The sequence below is a fragment of the Paramisgurnus dabryanus genome, chromosome 3 (assembly GCF_030506205.2).
Source record: "Paramisgurnus dabryanus chromosome 3, PD_genome_1.1, whole genome shotgun sequence".
NCBI lineage: Eukaryota > Metazoa > Chordata > Actinopteri > Cypriniformes > Cobitidae > Paramisgurnus > Paramisgurnus dabryanus.
The window spans coordinates 4,162,146-4,184,835 of record NC_133339.1 but is presented as its reverse complement, the minus strand read 5'-3'; the positions used below and the strand labels follow the sequence as shown (position 1 = coordinate 4,184,835).

At 36.3% G+C, this 22,690-nt stretch overlaps 1 protein-coding gene across 2 annotated transcripts; it reads left to right on the top strand.

The window, feature by feature from the left end:
• The first annotated feature begins 521 nt into the window (after positions 1–521).
• Positions 522–12,099, top strand: LOC135768724 (NXPE family member 3-like). 2 transcript variants are annotated; one of them, XM_073813758.1, is made up of 9 exons: positions 522–802; positions 4,968–5,157; positions 6,355–6,419; positions 6,876–7,301; positions 7,386–7,801; positions 7,905–7,981; positions 8,853–9,056; positions 9,852–10,189; positions 10,281–12,099. In XM_073813758.1, the coding sequence occupies exons 2-9, from the start codon at positions 5,103–5,105 to the stop codon at positions 10,473–10,475; spliced, it is 1,776 nt and encodes a 591-aa protein (XP_073669859.1). In that variant the 5' UTR covers positions 522–802; positions 4,968–5,102; the 3' UTR covers positions 10,476–12,099. The 2 variants fall into 2 exon arrangements, with proteins under 2 accessions (XP_073669859.1, XP_073669860.1); XM_073813759.1 differs by lacking the exons at positions 522–802; positions 4,968–5,157 and adding an exon at positions 1,379–1,888.
• The last annotated feature ends 10,591 nt before the right edge of the window (positions 12,100–22,690 follow it).

Sequence of the window (22,690 nt, the reverse complement as noted above, 5' to 3'; positions counted from 1 at the left end):
ATATGACAATAATATGACAGTTATGGCCAATTACATGGGTAGTATGGTCATTGTGGCCTACCTAATTGTATAGTTGATTCCTGCGTTGCATTTCCTTTTTCCCGTGCAAGCTTCAATTAGTGCACATCTATTAAAAGTATAGCCTTCTGGTTCATTATTTGGAGACCTTTCTAATCAAAGTTTATGCTTATGAATGTTTATGCTCAGTGTGCAGAGAAAAATGTAATGGAATGTACAACTACAACAAATAGGACAACCAAAATGATGTTGTCACTGGCAGTTATCTGTATTATAATCTGTAGGACATCAGTAATGAGATTGATGATCTGTCTGGAGGACCTCAATCCACTTCACCTCACTCTTGATAACTTCACCAATAGAGTGCTGAAGATCCACAAAGTACAGCAATAATCAACACTGGCTATATGCTCCACCAGAGGGCACTCCCTCTTGGGCTTTCTACCACATCATACACCCACAACCTTTTGCATGAACTCACTCCTGTGTCTCATTATCAATGTTAGCTCTGTCTATTTGTGACACCTGTTCATTGTATCCATCAGTGCTCAGTATTGAAGTTGTTTCCTGCAGTCAGTCTGCATGGTTTTTGTTCCTGTTTCTTCATTGTTTTCTTGTTTTGTCTATGGATTGAGTACCTGTGTATGACCTTCTGCCTGTGCATGGATTTTGATTGTGGATTACCCCTGCTAAGGTATTACTATTTATTTTTCAATAAAAAGTATGGCATTTGGATCTGCCACCTTGTCTTGCCTTGCTTCACCGTAACAACATACTGGCTAAGGTAAGAGGTTAAGTGTTAAAAAAAAGAGGCCACCCCCTGAAATTGATTTATGTTCCAGGTCGATATGATCCGACTCCTATATGTGTGTTTAATATGTTCCTCATAAAACAGTTGGTAAGAAATACTCAGATGGTTAACTGCTTGTGCTGAGATTTCAAAATGTGGATATAAGATTCATTTTCTGTCCATAAGACCATGGAGTGGTAAGGGTTTGCCAGATTTAAAATATACCAGAGTACTGTGAGCATTAATTTTCCCTTTTTCATTGTCATGAAAGCAAAGCTTATTGTTTTCTCAGTGCACGTATCACCCATTACCCCTGGGATTTAAGCAAACTGTATATCCAGGAAACCATTTTCCAAATGCATAATATAAATAGTTTTCTTTGCCTATGTATCACCCGTTCATTGCACAGTTGAGCAAACAGTTCATGCAGGAAGCAATTATCCAAATGTAGGATGGTTCATGTAGTAACTAATGTGCAATGAACCATGCATCACCTGTTCACTGAATGAAAACATACTGTGGATATGGTTTGTGATTACCAACAAAGGTTAATGTCTGAAGAAGTAGGCTATTTTGTCCACATTATAGAGTATCAGTAAACTAACCTTAAGAATAACACAAATTTTAATAATATTTTTATATTTTAACATTCTGATGCAAATGTCTAGCGTTGTTAGGTGCTTTTATTCTAATCAAACGATTGATGCCCTTTGTTTTTTTAGGGGTCATTTGTGACCCTGTCTGTGAAAACCCAGCATATTTATTTTAAAAATTACTGTTTTTTGACATGAAATCAGCCTAATCTAAAAACGTTTTGTGAAAATATAACCTTCATTTTTTAAATATTGAGTAGTGTCATGTCATAGATTGAAATTATAGTGAAATTAATGTCTGTGACAGGACCGGTTTTCATAACAAGTTTCATAACAACTTTTTTCAGTTTTGAAAACAGCATTTTTAAGGTGCAAAGTACTGACAGATGTTCATCTGACAGAAAGTTTCGTTTTATTAGGTAGGTGCGTGTACCATATTTTTCCACAGGCAGCACGACTAACATGGCAAGGCATCTCCAGGTTCAAGGTCAGATATTATATTTCATAAAAGTCTAGTCTAAAAATGGCATAGCAAAACTATGGGTGATCGGGCTTTTACTTGTGTGGCTCCTAAATTGTGGAATTCCTTGCCCTCAGAGATCAGGAATGCAGAATCCCTGGGTATTTTTAAATCCCACCTTAAAACATACTTTTTAGAGTAGCTTTTATGTGATTACTTTGTTTTTGTTAATTGGCTTTTACCTTTGTATGTTTAGTTTTAATACCTGTCATGTATGTGCTCTTTTTAATATCCTCTCTTTTTATGTGAAGCGCTTTGAGATGCTGCTTTTAAAGGCGCTATATAAAATAAAGTTATTATTATTATTATTATTATAGCAGCCTGTTCCTTAAAAAAAAGTAAAAATTGAGAATCAAATCGAACCGTGACCTTAGAATCGAAAATGTAACCGAATCGAGGATTTGGATAATCGTGACAACCCTACCGTTTAAGAAAATATACCGCTTGGCATTGAACTTTGAGTTTTATCATTTTGCAGTTATTACTTATGCTCTAACAGCAACATTACAAACTAACTAAAGTTTGAAAAATGCGATCATGAAAAACGTGACCTTTAAGTTTTAAAACACATGGTTTGAGGCAATTGGTTTTCTCAAATGGTTTGAGTTAAGTTAAAGGTGCAGTGTGTATATTTTAGCTGCATTTAGTGGTGAGGTTGCGACTTGCAACCCTCCCTTTCGAAGCATATAGAAAAGCTACAGTAGCCATCACAGGACTGTAAGGGATCTCAGGTTTCGGAAGGGGAACAAAACTGCAATCGTTCCCGGGTTTCTGACACAATATGTCTGCGTTGCTAGAGTACGAATATATTGTATTGCAATATGGAGCGTTTAAGTGTTAACACTAAATCAAAACTAAACAACAGATTTGTAAATGAAAAGGTTTAATTACAGTGAAATGGTTACACTATAAATGCATGAAATGTTAAATAATACAAAACAATTGACTGTTTCCAATGTATGTGAGATATTACCTGATAAGATAGAGAACAGAGAAAGAAAGAAAGTTTAGAAGAAGGAGATTCACACTTGAGAACTGGAACCCCGGAGCTCAGGGGAAGAAGAAAAGGGAAATGGCCAAGGCAAAATGCAAAAGCCCAGAGCTCATAAAAACCTTGACCTATATCCTCTATCACTTGACCATGTGACTATACCTAACTTGATACATTCAAATTGACCAATCAGAAGATCACCTTTAACCGCCAATGTACTTGACCAAACCCAACATAATACATTCAAACTGACCATCAGAAGACCACCTTTAACCCCCACTGTATTGGACAAACAGTTGTGACAATAGTCTTTGATCACTATCAGCACAGGGGGTTGTGACAAGTTGTGACCAAGTAATACATTCCTATATTTTTAATCTTACAGGACAAACATGTCATTGTCTGAGACAACGTAGTGACAAATGCTCTCTGAAGAGCAGTTTGTCCAATTAGGGCTACTGTGGAAATATGATGGCACAAAATGGTGGCTTCCATGTAAAGGGGACCCGTGGTGTATGTAGATAAAACGGCTCATTCTAATAAAAACAATACAGTTCATTTTATACAGTATTTTATACGGTCATCTTTACACACCACTCATAATATAGTTTTTGTATATAATTTTGCATTGATGTAAAAGGATCCTTCGAAAATTTGCACACTGCACCTTTAACTTTGACAGCTTTGACAGTGTAGGGCAGGGGTGTCAAACATACGTGGTGTCCAATCCGGCCCGCGTGATGATTTATACAGTTGTACTAAATATGAAATACATATTTTAAAAACCCTTTCAGGCGGGCGTCTAGTTCGTTTTTAATATGAGAGACTTGCGGAAAGCAGCAAAACGCGGAACATAGACTAAACACGGTCCCCCAAAAAATCTTGCTGTTTACTGCTCCGCTAAAGATCCACTGATTCCGGTAATCCACTTCGTGTTTTCCCGCCCGCTCCGAAGCATCTCTGTGTCCACTCTCTGCCTGGAGAGCGAGACAACAGTTTCCGAAGTTCGTTGCATTAACAGGTAGATTCATTACATTATATCAGTTGTTAAACAACAGAATTAGTAATTTGGAAGTTTGTTTATGTATTTCTTCCGGTAATGATTTACTATCGGTGTTCTAAAAGTGCTAACAACTTAGCAAGCAAACAACAACAAAATATCCACATTCTTAGTATTAAGGTTACAATGCTTGTCTAATCGATTTAATCTTCCCGATCAGATCTAAGTTAATAATAACACTAAACTTGCTGTTGTTGGCACACTTTGTAGACAAAAACACCAATGCCTTAACAAAATAAAGACAGAGAACGGAAAGGGAGGCTGCTAAAGGCAGTTCAACATTGCAAACATGGATTCAAAGCTCCATCAAGCCAGCAGGTAAATTATATTGAATATTTAGCAGATTGTCACACTTTAATTCTTGTTATATTTCCCATTATAATCACTTGTCTAAGTTGATGCTAGTAGTATAACACATTATATTTATAATACTTTATTAAAACCATAATAATAGTACCACCCCCCTTAGTGCCCTTTTTGGTTTGGGCCACTGCACCATCTAGCATTTTCATTTTCTAAATGACTGTTCTCATTACAAATATATTCCAAAGAAAAGTGAATGGTTTATAAATAATTTTGGCATTAAGGAAAAATGCAAAAGAAGTTAAATTAAGGCTTTTCAACCTAAGGCCAGTGGGTTTTGTTCAGATGTAAATTTGTGTAATAATATATACAGTATGAGTGTGACCTTATGAAATGGAGTTTTCACAGAGCTGTGTGTTTCTCTAGTTTTCTTGCTGAAAAACGAATTAATTGGTTTGTTTAGTTAATATTAACACAATTATCAGCACACTAAGGTTTAAAAAAATTATCCGGCCCTCACATCATGGCGTTATTTACAATCCGGCCCTCAGCCTAAAATGAGTTTGACACCCCTGGTGTAGGGAGAGGGGTGAGGTGTCTCCAAACAGTGGGGTGGTCATCTTGGAATTAGTTGTGAACTCTTTGAGAAAGATTTCAGATGTTGATTCTCACAGGAATTTAATTTTTTTTAGATAATAGTTCCCTCTGGATTCAGCCATTTGGTATCAGTCTTACAGCTTCAAGGGACGCTGTTAAAATGTTTCGATTGTTTGGATAAAGACACGATGACGCAGATTTCAATGTCACTTATAAACACTGATACATGAATGTCATTGAAGTTACACATGGCTTTAAGTAACAAAATGAACCTCAGCCTATACAGTAAGTTATATACAATACTTTAATAACGTTAAAGGGACTTTCCACTTTTTTTGAAAATATGCTCATTTTCCAGCTCCCATAGAGTTAAACATTTGGTTTAAACCGTTTTTTTGAAATCCATTCAGATGATCTCCAGGTTTGGCGCTATCACTTTTAGAATAGCTTAGCACAATCCATTGAATCTGGTAAAACCATTAGCATTGTGCTAAAAAATAACCAAAGAGTTTTGATATTTTTCCTATTTAAAACTTGACTCTTCTGTTGTGAACCAAGACTGACGGAAAATTAAAAGTTGTGACTTTCTAGGCAGATATGCTAGGAACTATACTCTCAAACTGGCATAATAATCAAGGACTTTGCTGCTGTAACATGGAAAGTACTATTGAAAGTAACCAAGGGGACTATTTTCGGGCAGTGCGTAATATCACTACGCCTCCTGCAGTCATGTTACAGCAGCAAAGTCCTTTATTATTACACCAGAATGAGAGTATAGTTCCTAGCCATATCTGACTAGAAAATCGCAACGTTTAATTTTCTGTCAGTCTTAGTACACGATGTAACTAAAGAAGAGTCAAGTTTTAAATAGTAAAAATATCAAAACTCTTTGGTTATTTTTTAGCGCGATGCTAATGGTCTAATCAGATTCAATGGATTGTGCTAAGCTATGCTAAAAGTGGTAGCGCCAGACCCGGAGATTAGCTGAATTGATTTCAAAATGGTAAGATTAAAATGTTTAACTCTAGGAGAGCTGGAAAATGGGCATTTTAGTACGATCTATTAGCCTAAGTCATTTTGCTGTCTTTTTTTTTAGATAAGCTCACAATGAAACAAGTCTAAATTGCTAACCAGATGCAAATTTATAAACATATTTTATTTTTGAAAGGCTACACAAAGTATTTTCTTAAATTCATCTGGTTTCATTCATGAAACAACTCGCTTTGGGATCCTTTATACGGTACATCAAAATTTGTTAATTTTCGTGTAGCCTATTTAATGTCTCAGTCTTACCAATAGTTTTCATAACATAACTTTTAAGAATCATATTTAAAATGCTATGGGCTTGTCTTATTCTTGAAAAGTTGCAGATTTATGATCATTGAATGTTTTCTTTATTTTAACATGTTTGTAATTCTTTTGAAATATTGTAACACATTTAATTAATGGACACTATGTCAATGACAAATTTTCATTTCACAGTTCACAGGGAGAGATGTTTAAAGTTGTTGTTTACTGGCCTGTGCCTTGGAATTACGGGATTTTTGGTAAGACTAGAAATAAGTCATTTGAATATTTGAAAATCATGTCTGATCATGTACTGTAGGTGTATCTTAAGGCTGTTTCACACGGTACGCGGCAAGCGGCAAAATCGCCGCGCGGCTTCAGCTTTTCTCTTGTATTGGAAGCGTTTTGTGCAGCATTTAGTGCAAATATGTTTATCTTCAACGGCGCCTGTCATGAAGTGCCATGTCCGGAGAAGGAATAGGATTTTGGGTGTACGAGCAAGGCGTGTGGACCAACTCCGCTTCACTTCTGTAACCGTCCCCGTTTTGCCGCTTTCCGCACGTCTCCTATTGAAAAAGAACTAAACACTCGCGGTTGCCGCGTACCGCGTGAAACGGCCTTTATTCAGTCATTAGTTTCTATATCTTTGGGACCAAGCAAGGCTCTGTAGCCTACTTTGCATACATTTAATAGCAGTATGATTATTAACCTTGTAGGTTGTATGGACTTATGTTGGAAGTAAAGATGCGAAAAAACCTCCAACCAGCATTTTGTTTCAGCACTTTGCCAAACTTTACAACTCCAGAAACTTCTCCACCCCTCCTGCTGATGTTCTGCTAGAAATCACTTCAGAAGACTCAGAGTCAAGTTCATTTTACTCTGAATTTGGAATCAGTTCAGAAAGTTACTCCAGTTTACAGCAGGAAGTCTACTGGGCTGGACCGGACAGATCAATCACAGATGTGTCTAGGAGTACAAGTGCAGCTCACTCCACTTTCATCATTCAGAACCTGAAAGACAGCTACCAAATAGGAGAGGAGCTTTTTGTTACTATCCATGCCAGAGACTTTAACAATGAATCTAAACGTTATGGAGGAGATTTCTTTCAAGCAAAGCTTTTCTCATCTGAAAATCCCCCAAAGGTACTGTACCTCTTACATGTTTGCTGTATCAGTGATGTTTACTGAGTACTTCTCTTTATCTGATCTAATGTTTTTCTGTCACAGGCCAGTGTGTTTGGGGAGGTGGTGGATTTGCTCAATGGCTCTTACTCGGTGCGTTTTCTTCTGCCGTGGGTTGGACAGGCACAGGTGGCTGTGCGTATGATCCACTCCAGTGAAGGGGTGCAGGTCCTCAAGCATCACAGAGACACGGATTCAGACAGAGTTTACTTTAGTGGATATTTTGAAGGACCAGGACCAAATGGGACCAGGTTGAGAGAAACAGTGAAGTGTAATGTGAAGTGGGACAGGAATGGACTGGAGAGGATGGGGACTGGAGATTGCTGCTGTGATTACAAAGATTCTGGCAGTGGAGAAGAATGGCGCTGTGAGAGACCCAAATCTCTGCCATGCAGCGCTCGCGTCTATCACTCTATGGGCGGGTATAACAAACGTGTGACTGACAAAGAAGCAATGTTTATGTAAGAATATTTTTTTGCATTAAAAGTACATCCTATTCAGTTTTTTTTTCATTTAGTTTGAACACTGAAGGGAAAAACCAATAAGTAATGTTATTTTTGACAGGAGTGAAACCAACAAAGACATCAATGGACAAAGAACACCAATCAAGATTCTCCCTTCTAGTGAAACAGTGGGAATTGGTAGCCTTTTAGACCTGATGTGATAAAAAAAGTCCACGTAAAGAATTGATCAATGGATTTCTATGCATTTGTGATTAGCTTTATTTAATAAATATTATTGTCTATATATAAAGTAAAATATTGTGAAACTTAGCTAGCACTACAGTAAATAATTTGATTTTTCAAGGGTGGACATGTTTTTCATTCCTTCATACTGCATTTTCAGGTTTTAATTAACATAAAAACCCTGCAGCTAGAAAACAAGTTTTATTGTTAGCTTCTATAGCTTCACATGATCAGTTTCAACTGTGACTTGTAGAAATGCATTTCGTTTACTTAACTGATTTAATTAAAGGTCACCTTCTTCCTGATCCCATTTTTCAAAATTTAGTTAATGTGTAATGTTGCTGTTAGAGAATAAATAATACCTGTAAAATGATAAAGCTCAAAGTTCACTGCCAGGCGATATATATTCTCTTTAACAAAATTCCCTTTTCAAAGCATAGTATGTACATAAGCCCTCTACTTCCTGGTTGAATGATGTCAATTTAAGAGTTTTTTACTAAACTCCACCCACAGGAATACGTCGGTCGCCAGCTTTGGCTCAAACGGCTCGGCTAAGCTAAGCTGCTGTCGAATCACAACACACTAAACAAACTACACAATCAGAACTCGTAACATATTTCTGGAGGAGGCACTTCATAGAACATGGAAGACATCAGACTGTTTTTAGGACAGTGAAAGCAGCTGTATAGAGATCAATAAATTGTGTGAAAAATGAACACATGTTATATTGCGCACTGTAAACACAATCAAAGATACAAAAATACAGGAAGAATTGGATCTTTAATTTGGCGTTGTGAAAATACAATTTCAACTTCTTTGTCTGCAGATGTAACACAGAAATGTCGTCCTGGTTTGCACTCACCAGTTCCAGCTGGGTTTTACCTGAATGATGTTTGGAAGTCCTCTGTGTGTAGCACCCGTCATTTTACTGCTGAAACAACAACACAATGCCTGAAAGACAAACACATCTACATGATGGGAGACTCTACTTTGAGACAGTGGTTTGACTTCTTGATAAAAGCAGTACCAAGTGAGATTCTCACTATAAATTAAGGGCATTGAATGTTATATACAGTACCAAATTTACCGTATTATAAATTGCACTTTTTTCAAAACTTGGCTGGTCCTGCGACTTATAGTCAGGTGCAACTTGTAAGTCAGTATGAATTAATTTTGACAAATATGAACCAAGAGACAACATTACCGTCTACAGACACGAGAGTCCGCTATATGCTGCTCTGGTATTTATGTAATTCAATGAATTCAGTGATGTGGATGACGAGCCTGCGAACTTGATGCGCATTGGCTCGGTGTGTTCATTTAGCCTATTCAGCCTTCCAGATATTTTCTGTATGCTATTGTGTATCATGTAAGTAACTGATAATGTTACGTTAACACACGGACATTCAGCCTTCTGTTCTGTGTGCCATTGTTAATTGAATAACTTGCCTTTCCAGATTAAATGTCTGTTCTTCGGCTTGAATTTTGGGAAATAATTTTCTAAATAAATGCATATAGTCCACTGCGACTTATATATGTTTTTTTTCATCTTCATGATGCATTTTTGATTGATGCGACTTATACTCTGAAGCGACTTATAGTCCGGAAAATGGGGTAATAGCATATACAGTATTTAATTTATTTACTTTAGAAGTACTGGAAAAATAAAAGCAGTCCCTTACTTAACTTTTTCAAGGAAAAAGTAATTAAGTTACAGTAAGTAATTACTTATAAACCATGACCAGTGTTGGGTGTAGTTACAATGTCGATACCAAATGACAAATAAAAATTTGTGTATCATCATTGTTGTTGTTTTTCACTACAGCTTTAAAGCGGATGAACCTGCATGTTGAATATGAGGCAGGGCCTCTTATAGCAGTGGATGTGGAGAACAACATTGACTTACACTGGAGGGCTCACGGTCTTCCTCTACGCTGTCTGAAAACAGAAGTTTCTAATCTGCACTACGTCAGTAATGAGATTGATGATCTGACTGGAGGACCTCACACTGTTATTGTATTTAATCTGGGGCCACACTTCACAACATACCCTCTCGAGTACTTCACCCACAGAGTGTTGAGGGTCCGCAAAGCTGTGCTAGATATGTTACAACGGGCACCAGACACTACCTTTATAATCAAGACTGTCAACACCGGCTATAAGGTAAGTTAGTTAATAATCAAACAAAATTGTTTACAGAGAAACTTGTATATGTGTATATTTAATCTAAGGTGTATTTCTGTCTTTGTAATAGGATGTGTTTGGCAGTGACTGGTATTCTCTGCAGTTGGACAGAATCATACGGTGGGCTTTTCATGATGTTGGTGTTTATATTTTGGATGTTTGGCAAATGACAGCCTGTCACTACAACGTAGAGAACATTCATCCAGGTCCTGTCATCATCAAAAATGAGATTGACATTTTACTTTCTTTCATTTGCCCTGAATGATTTTGTCAGTAGCAATGAGGAGATAAAAGCAGCAGTCTTTTTAAAGGCAGAGTGCACAATGTTTGAAAGCCAATGTTGACATTTGAAATCACCTAAACAATCACGGCCCTACCCCAATAGAATCTGGACCTTCTTTTGATAGACCCGTCCTACACATATGCAACCCAGGCAAGGATGTTGTTTAGTAGACAGGCACCTTACTGCTGATTGGCTACAAGTGTGTTTTGGTAGTCGACCAGACAAACATTGTGCACTTTGCCTTTAATTTAATTTTATATATATATTGAATGTGCTAAACATGGTAATACACTATCATGGCCGTAGCCAGGGTTTGAAAATTACTGAGGTCTAGGGTGGGGTGTTAAGAGTTAACAAATGCTATCCCAGATGAAAAAAGTGCACATGAATAAAAAACACTTTTTAAGTACACTTTTCGTGCACTCATTTTGTGGCTTATATATCACATTTGTTTTTGGTACTTCTTAAAATTAAGTTAAGAACATCTAAGTCTTATTTTGAGACATCTTAATAAGTTTATTTGTAGCATAACTTAACATAACTTACAAATGTACTTGCTAGTATTTAAGTGGTTTAAGTACATTGAAGCATACTTTATTTTTACCTAGGATCTAATATATTCTGTCTTAACCTTTTTACACTTTGGGTACACACTCTGTTTTGGGGATGGACTGGGACTGCTGGTTTATTTATTACTTTTTCATGCAACAATGTTTATTTTTGTAATCATTTTAATAAGCAATATAATATAACAAAAACGTTACAAGATTTTAAACAAGAAATTGTTTAGTGCTCTTATTGTTTTCAGCATGACTTTGTTGAAGGTTAACTTCTAAATTAAATGAAATTACAGAATTCTTAATGCTTATGTTTTGTTGAGATTAGCTTTACCGTTTTATGCTGCCGTGTTTTAATATATTTGGCATATTTTATTTAAACCCAGTTCTTCTACATCTTTGTACCAGAGTTATTTTCTGTTTTTCTTACAGACACAATTATGATGATTACTGCTTTTATCTAACGAATGTAGTATCAGCAATAACCTGCTCACGCTGAATGATGCATCTTATTTGATAACTTTCAGTTTTCATGTTGCCAGATATTAGTACGCAAAACAAGCAAAAATAATTGGCTTTAAAAAACAAATTTCGTCCAAACCTTGTATTTTAGAAATAAATCAGAGAAATCGCTAATAGTAACCTACACCTATCAATCACTTTATAGATAATGTCAAAGTGTCACATTAATTGCTAAAACACTACGTCTAAAGAGGATTTTTAACAATGGGATCTGGCAACACTGCAAATTCTGTACCCACGCCATCGCAGCTCTAGCCAATCTTCGTCATTTTACACTAAACTATACAGTAAACTGTCCAAACATAATTATATATGCGGATTCGTTTTGAACAACTAATTAGTCATTCAGAGAACTTCAAATTTTATTTTTTATATGAAAAATTTACAGAGGTCCGGACCTCGGTGACCTCATAGCTGGCTAACACTATCCTCCTGAGAAGCAGGAAAAAAGAGAAACAACCACATTTCAAAGAATATAAATAAATATTTTAAGTTTATGACATATCCACTCTAGCGGACAACGGGAATTTAATGTTCTAAATTACATCCATCTTGATTTATTGTTTTTGCAATTTCATTAAAAAGTTTTAAATTAGATATTTGATCCAAGATGATATAGCATTGTAGCATTTTTTTATTAAAAAAACATATATTAAATATATTTTCCTCATTTAAATACATTAAAAGTCATGAAACATTCAATGTAAATTTATTTTAAATAAAATTTCTCTTCTTCCCTTCATTGCCAAGACTCTTGAACGCGTGGTGTTTGACCAGCTTTCCTCTTTCTTTACACAAAATAACTTCCTGGATAGCAATCAGTCTGGTTTCAAGTGCTCACTTCCCTAAAACTGCGCTGCTCTCAGTCATTGAAGCCCTACGGCAGGCAAGCGCACTGTCGTCCCGTTTATGGGTGCATATTACTAATGAACCAGTGTTGTTTTTGTCAACGATGACGATAACGAAATGATTTTGTTGACGCACCTATTTGTTATGAGGCTAACGCAACGATGACTAGCTAAAAATGTCTCTAAGGTGAAGAAAACATGACGAGGCGCTTTCGAGTTTTCGTTGATGAGACGAGACGGAATGGGACGAAAATTATTATAAGTCTGACGTTGACAATGCATGTCATTTCTACCTATTTGCGTGAAATCTGTCTTTTTTTTTAGCTAAAAAGTATCAGCAATGCTGCCGCTTTCTATCCTCGTTTTGGGTCAACACAGTCTCACTCACACCCACCACCCGGCTGCTGCCATGCCGCGCACGTGCACCAGATTTCAAATAAAAGCAACAACACACCTGCGGCTGTGGCGAGTTCGAAGGACCGTAGCGGTGACGCCAATAAACGGAAACGAAAAGATGATTTATGGACATACTTTTCAGTATAATCCATCAGACAGAAAAACTGAATGGATATTGGGAGACGACAGTAAATGTGGCCACAAACTAGGTGGGAAGAATACCACCGACCTCAAGCGGCACCTGAAGGCTCATCACGCTGTTAACATACCATAAACATTCAATTTTACTCGACATTCGGATTGTGACACAATTTCATGGTAAGCTTAAGGTTTTACATGTATCTACTTGTCAAACCTAAGCCCATTTCCAATACTTTTTGTGGTGTATTTAAATAAGGCAAGGCACGCGTTTCTCAACTTTATAAGTGAAGTCTCAGCGTAACACACAAACTCAACAAGAGGGTATATCAGGCTCAACTTTTTTGTTATGACATGCGCAGAAGGTACACCGACTAAAACAACGGTAAGACCTCAGGGACAACCTTTTTACTAAAATTGACTTAAACTTGACTAAAACCTTTTTGCGTTTTCATCGACCAAAACTTGACTAAAACCTTTTTCTGTTTTTGTCGACTAAAACTTGACTAAAACTAACAATTTTATAAGTGACTAAAATGTGACTAAAACTAAAAGCATTTTCGTCCAAAAGACTAAGACTAAAACTAAAAGGGCTGCCAAAAACAACACTGGCCTGAACACACCTTGTTTTCAGACCAGAACGCCCATGGGCGCAAATGCATTTCAAACAACGTGGCGCAAAACGTGAAAATTATAACTGCGCGGGATTCGAACTGGAAATAACTAGCGGTCATTGCAAGCTCCTTTTCGGAAGCCTGTGGATGAATTTCATCTAACTTACAAATGGTAAGAGATTGTCCGACTGTATGACTGAGTAAATAACTAACTTAGGACAGATTATCTGAGCTCTTGCTCTCATTATATCCAAGCAAAGACAGCTTAAACGCACCACAACATTTTTTGCAGTCTATGCATTCAGACTTTAAAACAGTAAAAAGAGAAAACAATAAAAATCACGACTTAGTTTAGCATCCAGCTAGCCAACTCTGTGTGCCATAAGAAGTGGTGGAAGCACACAGACTGCAATCATTTGACTCTGTAATCCTTTATTTATTCTTCAACTAAACCCCTTGTAAAGGGGGGTTTGTAAGGATAAATCATCTCAAGATACATTTAACTTGCTTCTACTGATTAGCACTGTAGCTATCAGTTAAACGGCAATCTGGAATGCAGTTATGAGACTCATCAAATGATCCAATTACATGAGGTCAAAAACAAAAACAAACAATACTGATGCGCTTACAACATAATTAAGAGGGTTTGGGGCGCACAGTGCTGTGCCCCAAGGCGGATCTGAAGTAGCTTTCCCTTCTGGCCAACTTTAAGGTGGCGACAACAGCTAAGTAAAGTAAATTAATTATAATAAAATGTAACAATAATAAAAATCTCAATTGGACTTTCATCTTCATGTTATTTTACATTTTTAAAAACACCAAAAAATATTCATGTATGAAATAGTTCTAGGATAATATCACATGAATGCTCGTCTTTCAATTTGATCACACAAGTCAGTACTGGAAAATAAGTTGTTGCAAATGTCGGTTGAAATAGCAAAGCAATTACAGTCTAAAAATGTCACTTTGAACTCTGATTTACTCTGTATCTCTTTCTCTCTTTGTGGTGAGAGTTTGCAGCCTAGGTATAGAAAAAGAATGGAAAGTTAAGCCAGTTTCAGTCAGGAAACAGGAAACCAAGATGCTTCAGGGCAGCTGTGTCAGCCATGTAGTTTCTTGTGGAGATGAAATCAGGTTTGTTGGTGTGCACTGCACATTTGCAGCAATGGCTTTCGGTAAAAGTCCACTTAAAAAAATAATAATTGGTGCATTGCACTAAAAGCTCGTAATCATGGAGGAACCATTTTAGTGAAGAACCATAAGTGGGGATATACTTATGGTTCTACAGAGCACAATATGGTTCTACACAGGTGTGCACTTAAAACTTTTCCCCTTCTGAGCTTTTAGTGCAATGTACATGTAGCACCAGTTTTTTGTGTGTACTTTTACCCAAAGCCATTGCTGCACTGACTTTTTGTGTCGTTTTCAGTACAAATGTTAATCAATCAATTAATCAAGATACATTTTCTTGATGAGCAAAATTACCTAGAAAAATAAGTGTAGTTTTTAGACAAAAAAAAATCACATTTAAGTGTGCCTAAAAAAAGCAAACAAATCTGTCAGTGGGGTAGGAAAAATTTCCTTGAATTAAGTGTTTAAGAAAAAAGTTAACTTATTTCAAGATTTTTTTTCTTACCACATTGGAAGATTTTTTGCTTGTTTTAATCACAAATTCACTTAAATTTGATATTTGTGGTCTAAAAACTTATTTTCGTTGATTAAGCTCACCAAGAAAATGCTAAAAACTAGACAAAAATGCTAAATAAAATGTGTTTTTAAAAGCGCAGTGCACATTAACAAACTGAGGTAACACTTTATTTTACGACCCGCAAAGTACCGCATAATTAAACCGAATTTACAGCGTACCTATTTGTAACAACAGGGTACCTCTACAGCACGTACTTGTAGGTATAAGGGAATAATATTTTAAGTTTGGGGTAATACGGGGGTAAGAATATATGGAAAATTACTCTCTAAGTATTTCATAACTACAGGGTACCTATTGTAATATTACGTGGTAAGTATGACTTACGTCTATGTGTAATATGTTTTTTTTTTTCATATTTGCTTCTTACCTGATGAAGTGTTTTGTATAGCCTACAGTTGATGTCTACAAGCCACGTCGGCAAATCAAATAAAACAAGTGTGTGTTGCCATGCACACTTGCTGCATGCACGTGGGTTGGCACATTTCATGTTTTAATGGTTGTGTATGGTGTGGACTTTGATCGTTTCTGGAATGCCAGTGTGGAGGAGGATCTTTATTTATTTAACAAATAATTCAGTACATTGTAAGTGCATGTCATGTAAGAGTGTTAGCGTAAAACTGTTACTTTTAATCATGCTATTATTGTTAGTTAAAGTTTAAACAGTAACTTTAATCTAGAAGGCTATCACTGTTGGAAATAAGTCCGTCTATCATCTGCACAACCCTACTGATACCGCTCCTCAGTTTTTTTTTGGGGGGGGGGTGTCATAATTTACATTGTAAACAGATATTTTAAAACCATCTGTGTGTCATGGTGAAGCAGGCAAGATAAGGCAACGGATCCAAATGCAATGGTTTATTTTTTAAAAACCCAAAACAGGAACAAAGAACAAAGAACAGGAACGGAGACCAGACTACAGGACACAAAATACGTGATGGCAAACAATTCTTGAGAAAGGACAACTGTAACACAAGGACTAACGAGATATCAATAACGTGGCTTTATTTTCCGGCCTACGCGGCCTCTCACCTCTCAAGCCTAACGTGGCAGCCTTTCCCGGCTATCCTCTACTGTTGACATTGCGGTCGATAATGACGCACATGTTTATGACTATATCACTATGTTCTAGGAACTTCCAAGAAACATTCCAACTGGCGGGTATCCATCATTATCATCAATTCTTTGGGAATAGGCTCCACCCCTGCCTTCATCTTCAGGCAGGAACTGCATGAATCCAAAATCCCCGGATACAAATTACTGACGGAACACCAAATAACTATATGATTTCACCCTTAAGATTTTGCTGTTAATCACTGTTAAATAAATTGAAATTATCTCTTAATCTGTCTCTCGAGATTTTCTGGTAAAACAAAGAAATCTATCTATCTATCTATCTATCTATCTATCTATCTATCTATCTATCTATCTATCTATCTATCTATCTATCTATCTATCTATCTATCAGTTTACAATAAGGTTGTAGTTGTTAACTTTAGTAAATAGGCCTACATTAGCTAACATGAAGTAAGCAATAAAATTTTTCATCACTTATTAATCTTTGTTAATGCCAATACAGTTATTCATGTCAGTTCATGGTGCATTACCAAATGTTAACAAATACAACTTTTGATTTTAAAAATCTATTAGTAAATAATGAAATTAACATGATACATGAAATTAACAAGATGAACACACAAAGTAAAAAAATCCTGTAGTCTGTCGTGAAGACAACACGGAAGTAATTGCAATTCCCTTAGACCCAAATATTTTTAAAGCCGGTACAAAAAGTGTTTATAGCTAATTTTGCCCTTCATGACAACTGTGAGGGTTGAATTTTTTATTTACATTTATTTTATAATATTATTATTAATAAACCATCTTTTATATGTAAAATGCTTGTTCGGAGAGCACATGATAGTAGTAAAAAAACAATGCTAATGTCCAGCCCATTGCAAAGCTCAAGCTGACTCAATATGTAAAAAACCCAAAGCTGTAATGTAAAGTCACCGGGACAGCAAGTAGACTTTTGAATCTGAAATAATGAGTGTATTCAACTATTTTAATCTGCAAGAGAGGAACAGAAAAAGAGGCGCTTTTACTGCTTCTGCTCTATAAACAAAGCTACATTAACCATTATAACCACATTTATAATCTCTGACCCAGTGGCGGTTCTAGACAAATTTCACTGGGGGGCCAGCGTTTAACCAGTGGGGCACATTAAAAAAGGCCAACAAATGATATTTACAGACTATAGGGGTGGTTACAGGGATTAGTTTAGCCATAACTAGGCCTTAGTTTATTTAGGAAATATAACAAGTTTTAACAAACATGCCTTACTAAAAACATTACTTGTGTGCATTTTGAAGCAAAACAAAGAGCATTGATGTATTTTAAGATATGTCAGTGCAAGTTGTTTTCAGTTTGGACAGCTCTTACATTTATTTTAGTCTAGAATTAGAGTGAGTTTAGGTGCAAAAGAGGTAGGGCCATAAAAAATAAAAATACAGTACAGGGTACAACAATGTGCCATTTCCTATTTATGGAAGCCCAACTACTGTTGACAGTTGAGTCCACACTTAAGTATTTGAATTGGAACAACAATGCTGGATTAATTGCATTTGAATAACCGCAGGAAGGTTTTTATCAGTTTCAGTTTGGAGAAACTGCACTGTAAACCCCAATGTTGTCCTTACTAATTAAATCAAGTTATCACAACTTGATATTACATAAAATATCAAGTTTTAGCATCAAAACTTAAACAGATGTGTTAATTGTACTCATTTAGCAGCAAAATTCATTTGAATTAAAATGTTAAGTGCTATGAACTTAAAATATCAAGATATTAAAATTATTCACTGTTGCTGTGTAATATAATTGGTGGTGAAAATCCGCATTCAGCTGACGCGGCTGACGCAGCAGCAAGCCTGAATGAGGCACTGGCAGTGAGAACCAAAAGAAGATCCTGGAGTGACAGAGAATAAAACACATATATAAACTTTTCTTAACTTCTTTTACATGGTTTATTTTGATGTTATTTGCAATGTATAAACACCTTTACCGTTTTACGTCGGCAGCAGCACTAAAGGCAAGTCGTCGTAACGCAGTCAGTCAAGAGATTTGTTAAGAGACACAGTAATGTTACTGATACTGTAAATTATACTTGTGTAAATTATTCTTAGTTTTATTTTATAGTGCCACGTTATAAACAAGTTTAAGTTCTTACTTTCCGTTAGAACATTTGTATTTGCCGCTCAAGTTTAACTTTACGTTAAACGTTTCTTCCACAGCAGCACAAGCAGCCAGATTGGGATTCGGTGGAGAGACAGAGGAACGCTGGTAGGTTACTAAATAATACTCGTTTTAATGCTTTCACAGTGATTGGTAGGTTATAAACACACATAACTAATCTGAATTTCCCGCTCAAGTTCACGTTTTCCTCACACAGCGGCTCGAGCACGCAGGGATCTGGTGGAGAGGCATATTGGACAAACGCTGGTAGGTTACTATTAGTAAATAATACTCATGTAAATTCAGAGGTGTAAAGTACTTGAGTAATTTTACTTGATTACTGTACTTAAGTATTATTTTTGGGGATTTTTACATTACTTGAGTACAATTTAAAATCAGTACTTTTACTTTTACTTAATTACATTTTTTAAGAAAAAAAATGTACTTTTTACTCCATACAATTTTATTTACAGTCAAAAAGTACTTATTTTTTAGAGATCACTTTATTCTATTTTCCCTTACTCTTACCAAACCAATTGAATTGTGTTAACCGCCAGTTTAATTTAAATCTTATTTATTTTCCTTGGCCGAGATACAGCGTGCCACTCCCTGAAATTCATACGGTCGTAGCTCAGGCATCTTAAGTCCGGGGTGTTCGCCCTTTGGGTCCCTTATCCTACCCGAGAGGGCCTTTTCAACGAGCCAACCCCCGACTCTCTAACCCTTTTCTGTGGCCGACGGTCTCCTGAATTTCAAACGTCCGTGGCTCGGGCGCTTTAAGTCCTAGGCATTCGCCCTTGGCGTCCCTTATCCTACCTGAGAGGGCCTTTCCAACGAGCCAACCCTGACGCTCTAACCCTTTCCCCGGCTGAGATACAGCGGTCATTCCCCTGATTTTCCCACGACCGTAGCTTGGATGCCTTTGGGTCGCTTATACCCGAGGGGACTTAAGGTGCCCGAGCCACAGTCGTGGAAAATATCGCGGAAACGACCACCGTATCTCGGCCGGGGAAAGGGCTAGAGACTCGTGGGTGGCTTGTTGGAAAGGCCCTCTTGGGTAGGATAAGGGACCCGAAGGGCGAACGCCCTGGACTTAAGGTGCCTGAGCTAAGGCCGAGGAAAATTCCGGGAAGGGTTGACCATATCCTGTCCCGAGAAAGGTCTAGAAACTCGCGAGTGGGCTCGTCGGATGAAGATTTTTTCGCTTCTTTGAAACCGACAACACATTAAGCCAGCAAAGAGTTGGATGGATATCTGGCCTGAGTTTCAGACACCAGGAAGTCTCTGCTCACGTTCCCTGCTATTTGAAGCCTTTCTATCAAGACTAAGACCTTGTTCACGCTGTCAGTCCAAATCTGATTTTGTTGCATGTCTGACTGGACAGACTCACTGTCCACATTGTGTATCACAACTGTTTAGATCCGATTTGTGCGTCCTGTAGGGTTTTGCAATTTTCTGGATTATCTGCACTGTTTCTATGGCAATGAAGTCACACTGGCACAACAATCGTGTTTAGATTGTACATGACGCGACAGCATGACGTAACTGAAAAGCTACAAAAATACGATCAGAGCGGTCAGACTTAAATGTATTTCTGGAAATGTGATTTGAAAAGTATTTCAAACCACCTCTGGATATAGCTTGAAACAGTAATCAGATTTGGACTGACAGTGTGAACAAGAACTAATACAACCCTTTCTGCACTGGCTGTCTGTGAGATGCTTGATACTCAATTTTGAAAATCAGCTTCTGCTTTAGTTAAATTCGAGGTTTCACAACTTTGAGTAGCATGTTGCATACTGAAATTAGGTTGTTTTATAGTTTGATAATGAAATACAATTAAATACAAACAGTTGTAAAGCAGGATAAAACCCTGTATGTGGTGCATTCACTTCATGTTTTTAGAGATTAAAAGCTTAAACAAGAATCTCTAGTTTAAAATTTTCCTGTTACTTTTACTTTTTTAATACTCAAGTACAATTTTAATGTGATACTTTTTACTTTTACTCAAGTATGATTCTGGACAGATACTTTTACTTTTAATTGAGTAAAATTTACACTAAGTACTTGTACTTTCACTTGAGTAACATTTTTGAGTACTTTTTACACCTCTGTGTAAATTATACTCAACGTTAGTTGTCTTTTAAGGTGATAGGCAAGTTATAAACCCGCTTAAGTTCCCGCTCAAGTTCACGTTTTTTCCTCGCAGCCAGCTGTCAGGTGGGCTTGTAACAACATAAGAGCAAGTAAATGATGACAGAACTTTAATGTTTGGGTGAACTATCCCTTTTAATTCAGATAAGAAATGTCTTGTTGTTCATGTGTCTTTTGAAAATTTAACAAATATGAGCTTAACATTAAGAGCATTTTTTGTTATTGTAGACGACAAACATGTTTGTGTTGAATTCCAACATGTACAGCATTTCTATTCTCCATACAGATTCACATTTATGATGAGTGTATCTGTTGAAAATGTGACAAATATATGACTTTACTGTTATAGTGGCGGTTTTCCGGACAGTGCTTATCCTAGTCCCGGACTAAAATGCATGTTTGAGTGACTTCAATTTCAAAACATCTTGTACTGACATATTTTAACATCAGTGACATTGTTTTGTGTCAAGATGCACACCAGTGTAGTTCTTTGTAAGGTTTGTTAGTAAAAACATCTTAAATGTCCTAAAATTACAAAGACCTAGTCCTGGATTTATCTAAACCTTGTACGGGAAACCGCCTCATAGAGGCCTAAGCTACGTTGGATGACAAACATGTCTGTTGTTCCTTATGGAGTTCTTCTGTAATTCTTATAGAATTGTTATTAGGTTGTTTAATAAAAGTTATATTCTTGCATTTTATAATTGAATAATGTTAATATATGTTAATATACACAAATAAAATGTTAATATACACAAATAAAGCTGCTGAAGTGAAAACATCTTGTTTAAATGATTTTTTAAGTGTTAACTTTTAATATTGAAAAGTAATGAACGCAAAAAAAGGAAATTGTAACAAAAGTAACAGATATTATGACCAGTTACATGAGCTCAAATTTATTATACATTTTAAACCTGTATATATTCCTGTACAGTAATTTGATATTTTAAGTTTTAAAAAATGTTTATTTTTTTCCAGTACTGTATTTACTGTATGTTATATATGGGTCTTGAAGTGTACTAAACAGACTATCCTGCTTTGTTGCTACATAACTTTGCACTTTCTCTTTCTTAAGTGAATTAGTGGTGATAATTTTGAACTTGTGCGGCACTGTAAAGAAGTTCAATGAAAGTTTTTTTAACCTGGAAAACAAAGGTGAGTAAACGCATCAAATGGCACGTTTTTTCTCACCCCACTGAACTGTTGTTTATAAAGTTTTTGTTTTTAACACTATGTTCACATCTTACAATGACTGATGGTGCTTGTTTATTATGTTATGTACATTCACAGCTTCCAGGTAATGAAGAAATAAATTTTCCGGATGACTTACTGGGCCTGCTACATTTTATGCGCAACAAACTGGTGCATGAGTATAAGTGGCGGTTCTATACAAATTTCACTAGGGGTCCAAATATAACTAGTTTTAACAAACATGCCTTACTAAAAACATTACTTGTGTGCATTTTGAGGCAAAACAAAGGCCACTGATGTATTTTAAGATATGTTAGTGCAAGTTGTTTTCAGTTTGGACAGCTCTTACATTTATTTTAGTCTAGGAATAGTCTAATCCCTGTCCGGGAAACCACCCCTTAAACTTAATTTTACTTTACAGTCATATAAACATTTATTTTGTTCAAGAGTGAGTTCAGGTGCAAAAGAGGAAGGGCCATAAAAAATAAAAATACAGTACAGGGAACAGCAATGTGCCATTTCCTATTTATGGAAGCCCAACTACTGTTGACAGTTGAGTCCACACTTAAGTATTTGAATTGGCAAAACAATGCTGGATTAATTGTATTTGAATAACCAAAGGAAGGTTTTTACTGTATCAGTTTCAGTTTGGAGAAACTTAGTTATTCTGTAATTCTTATAGAATTGTTATTCTATGGCCAATTTCACATGTAAATGCCAAATTTCTAAAGAAATGTATTTGGTTGTTTAATGGAAGTAATATTCTTGCATTTTATAATTGAATGAAATGTTAATATATGGTTAAATGTTAATATACACAAATAAAGCTGCTAAAGTGAAA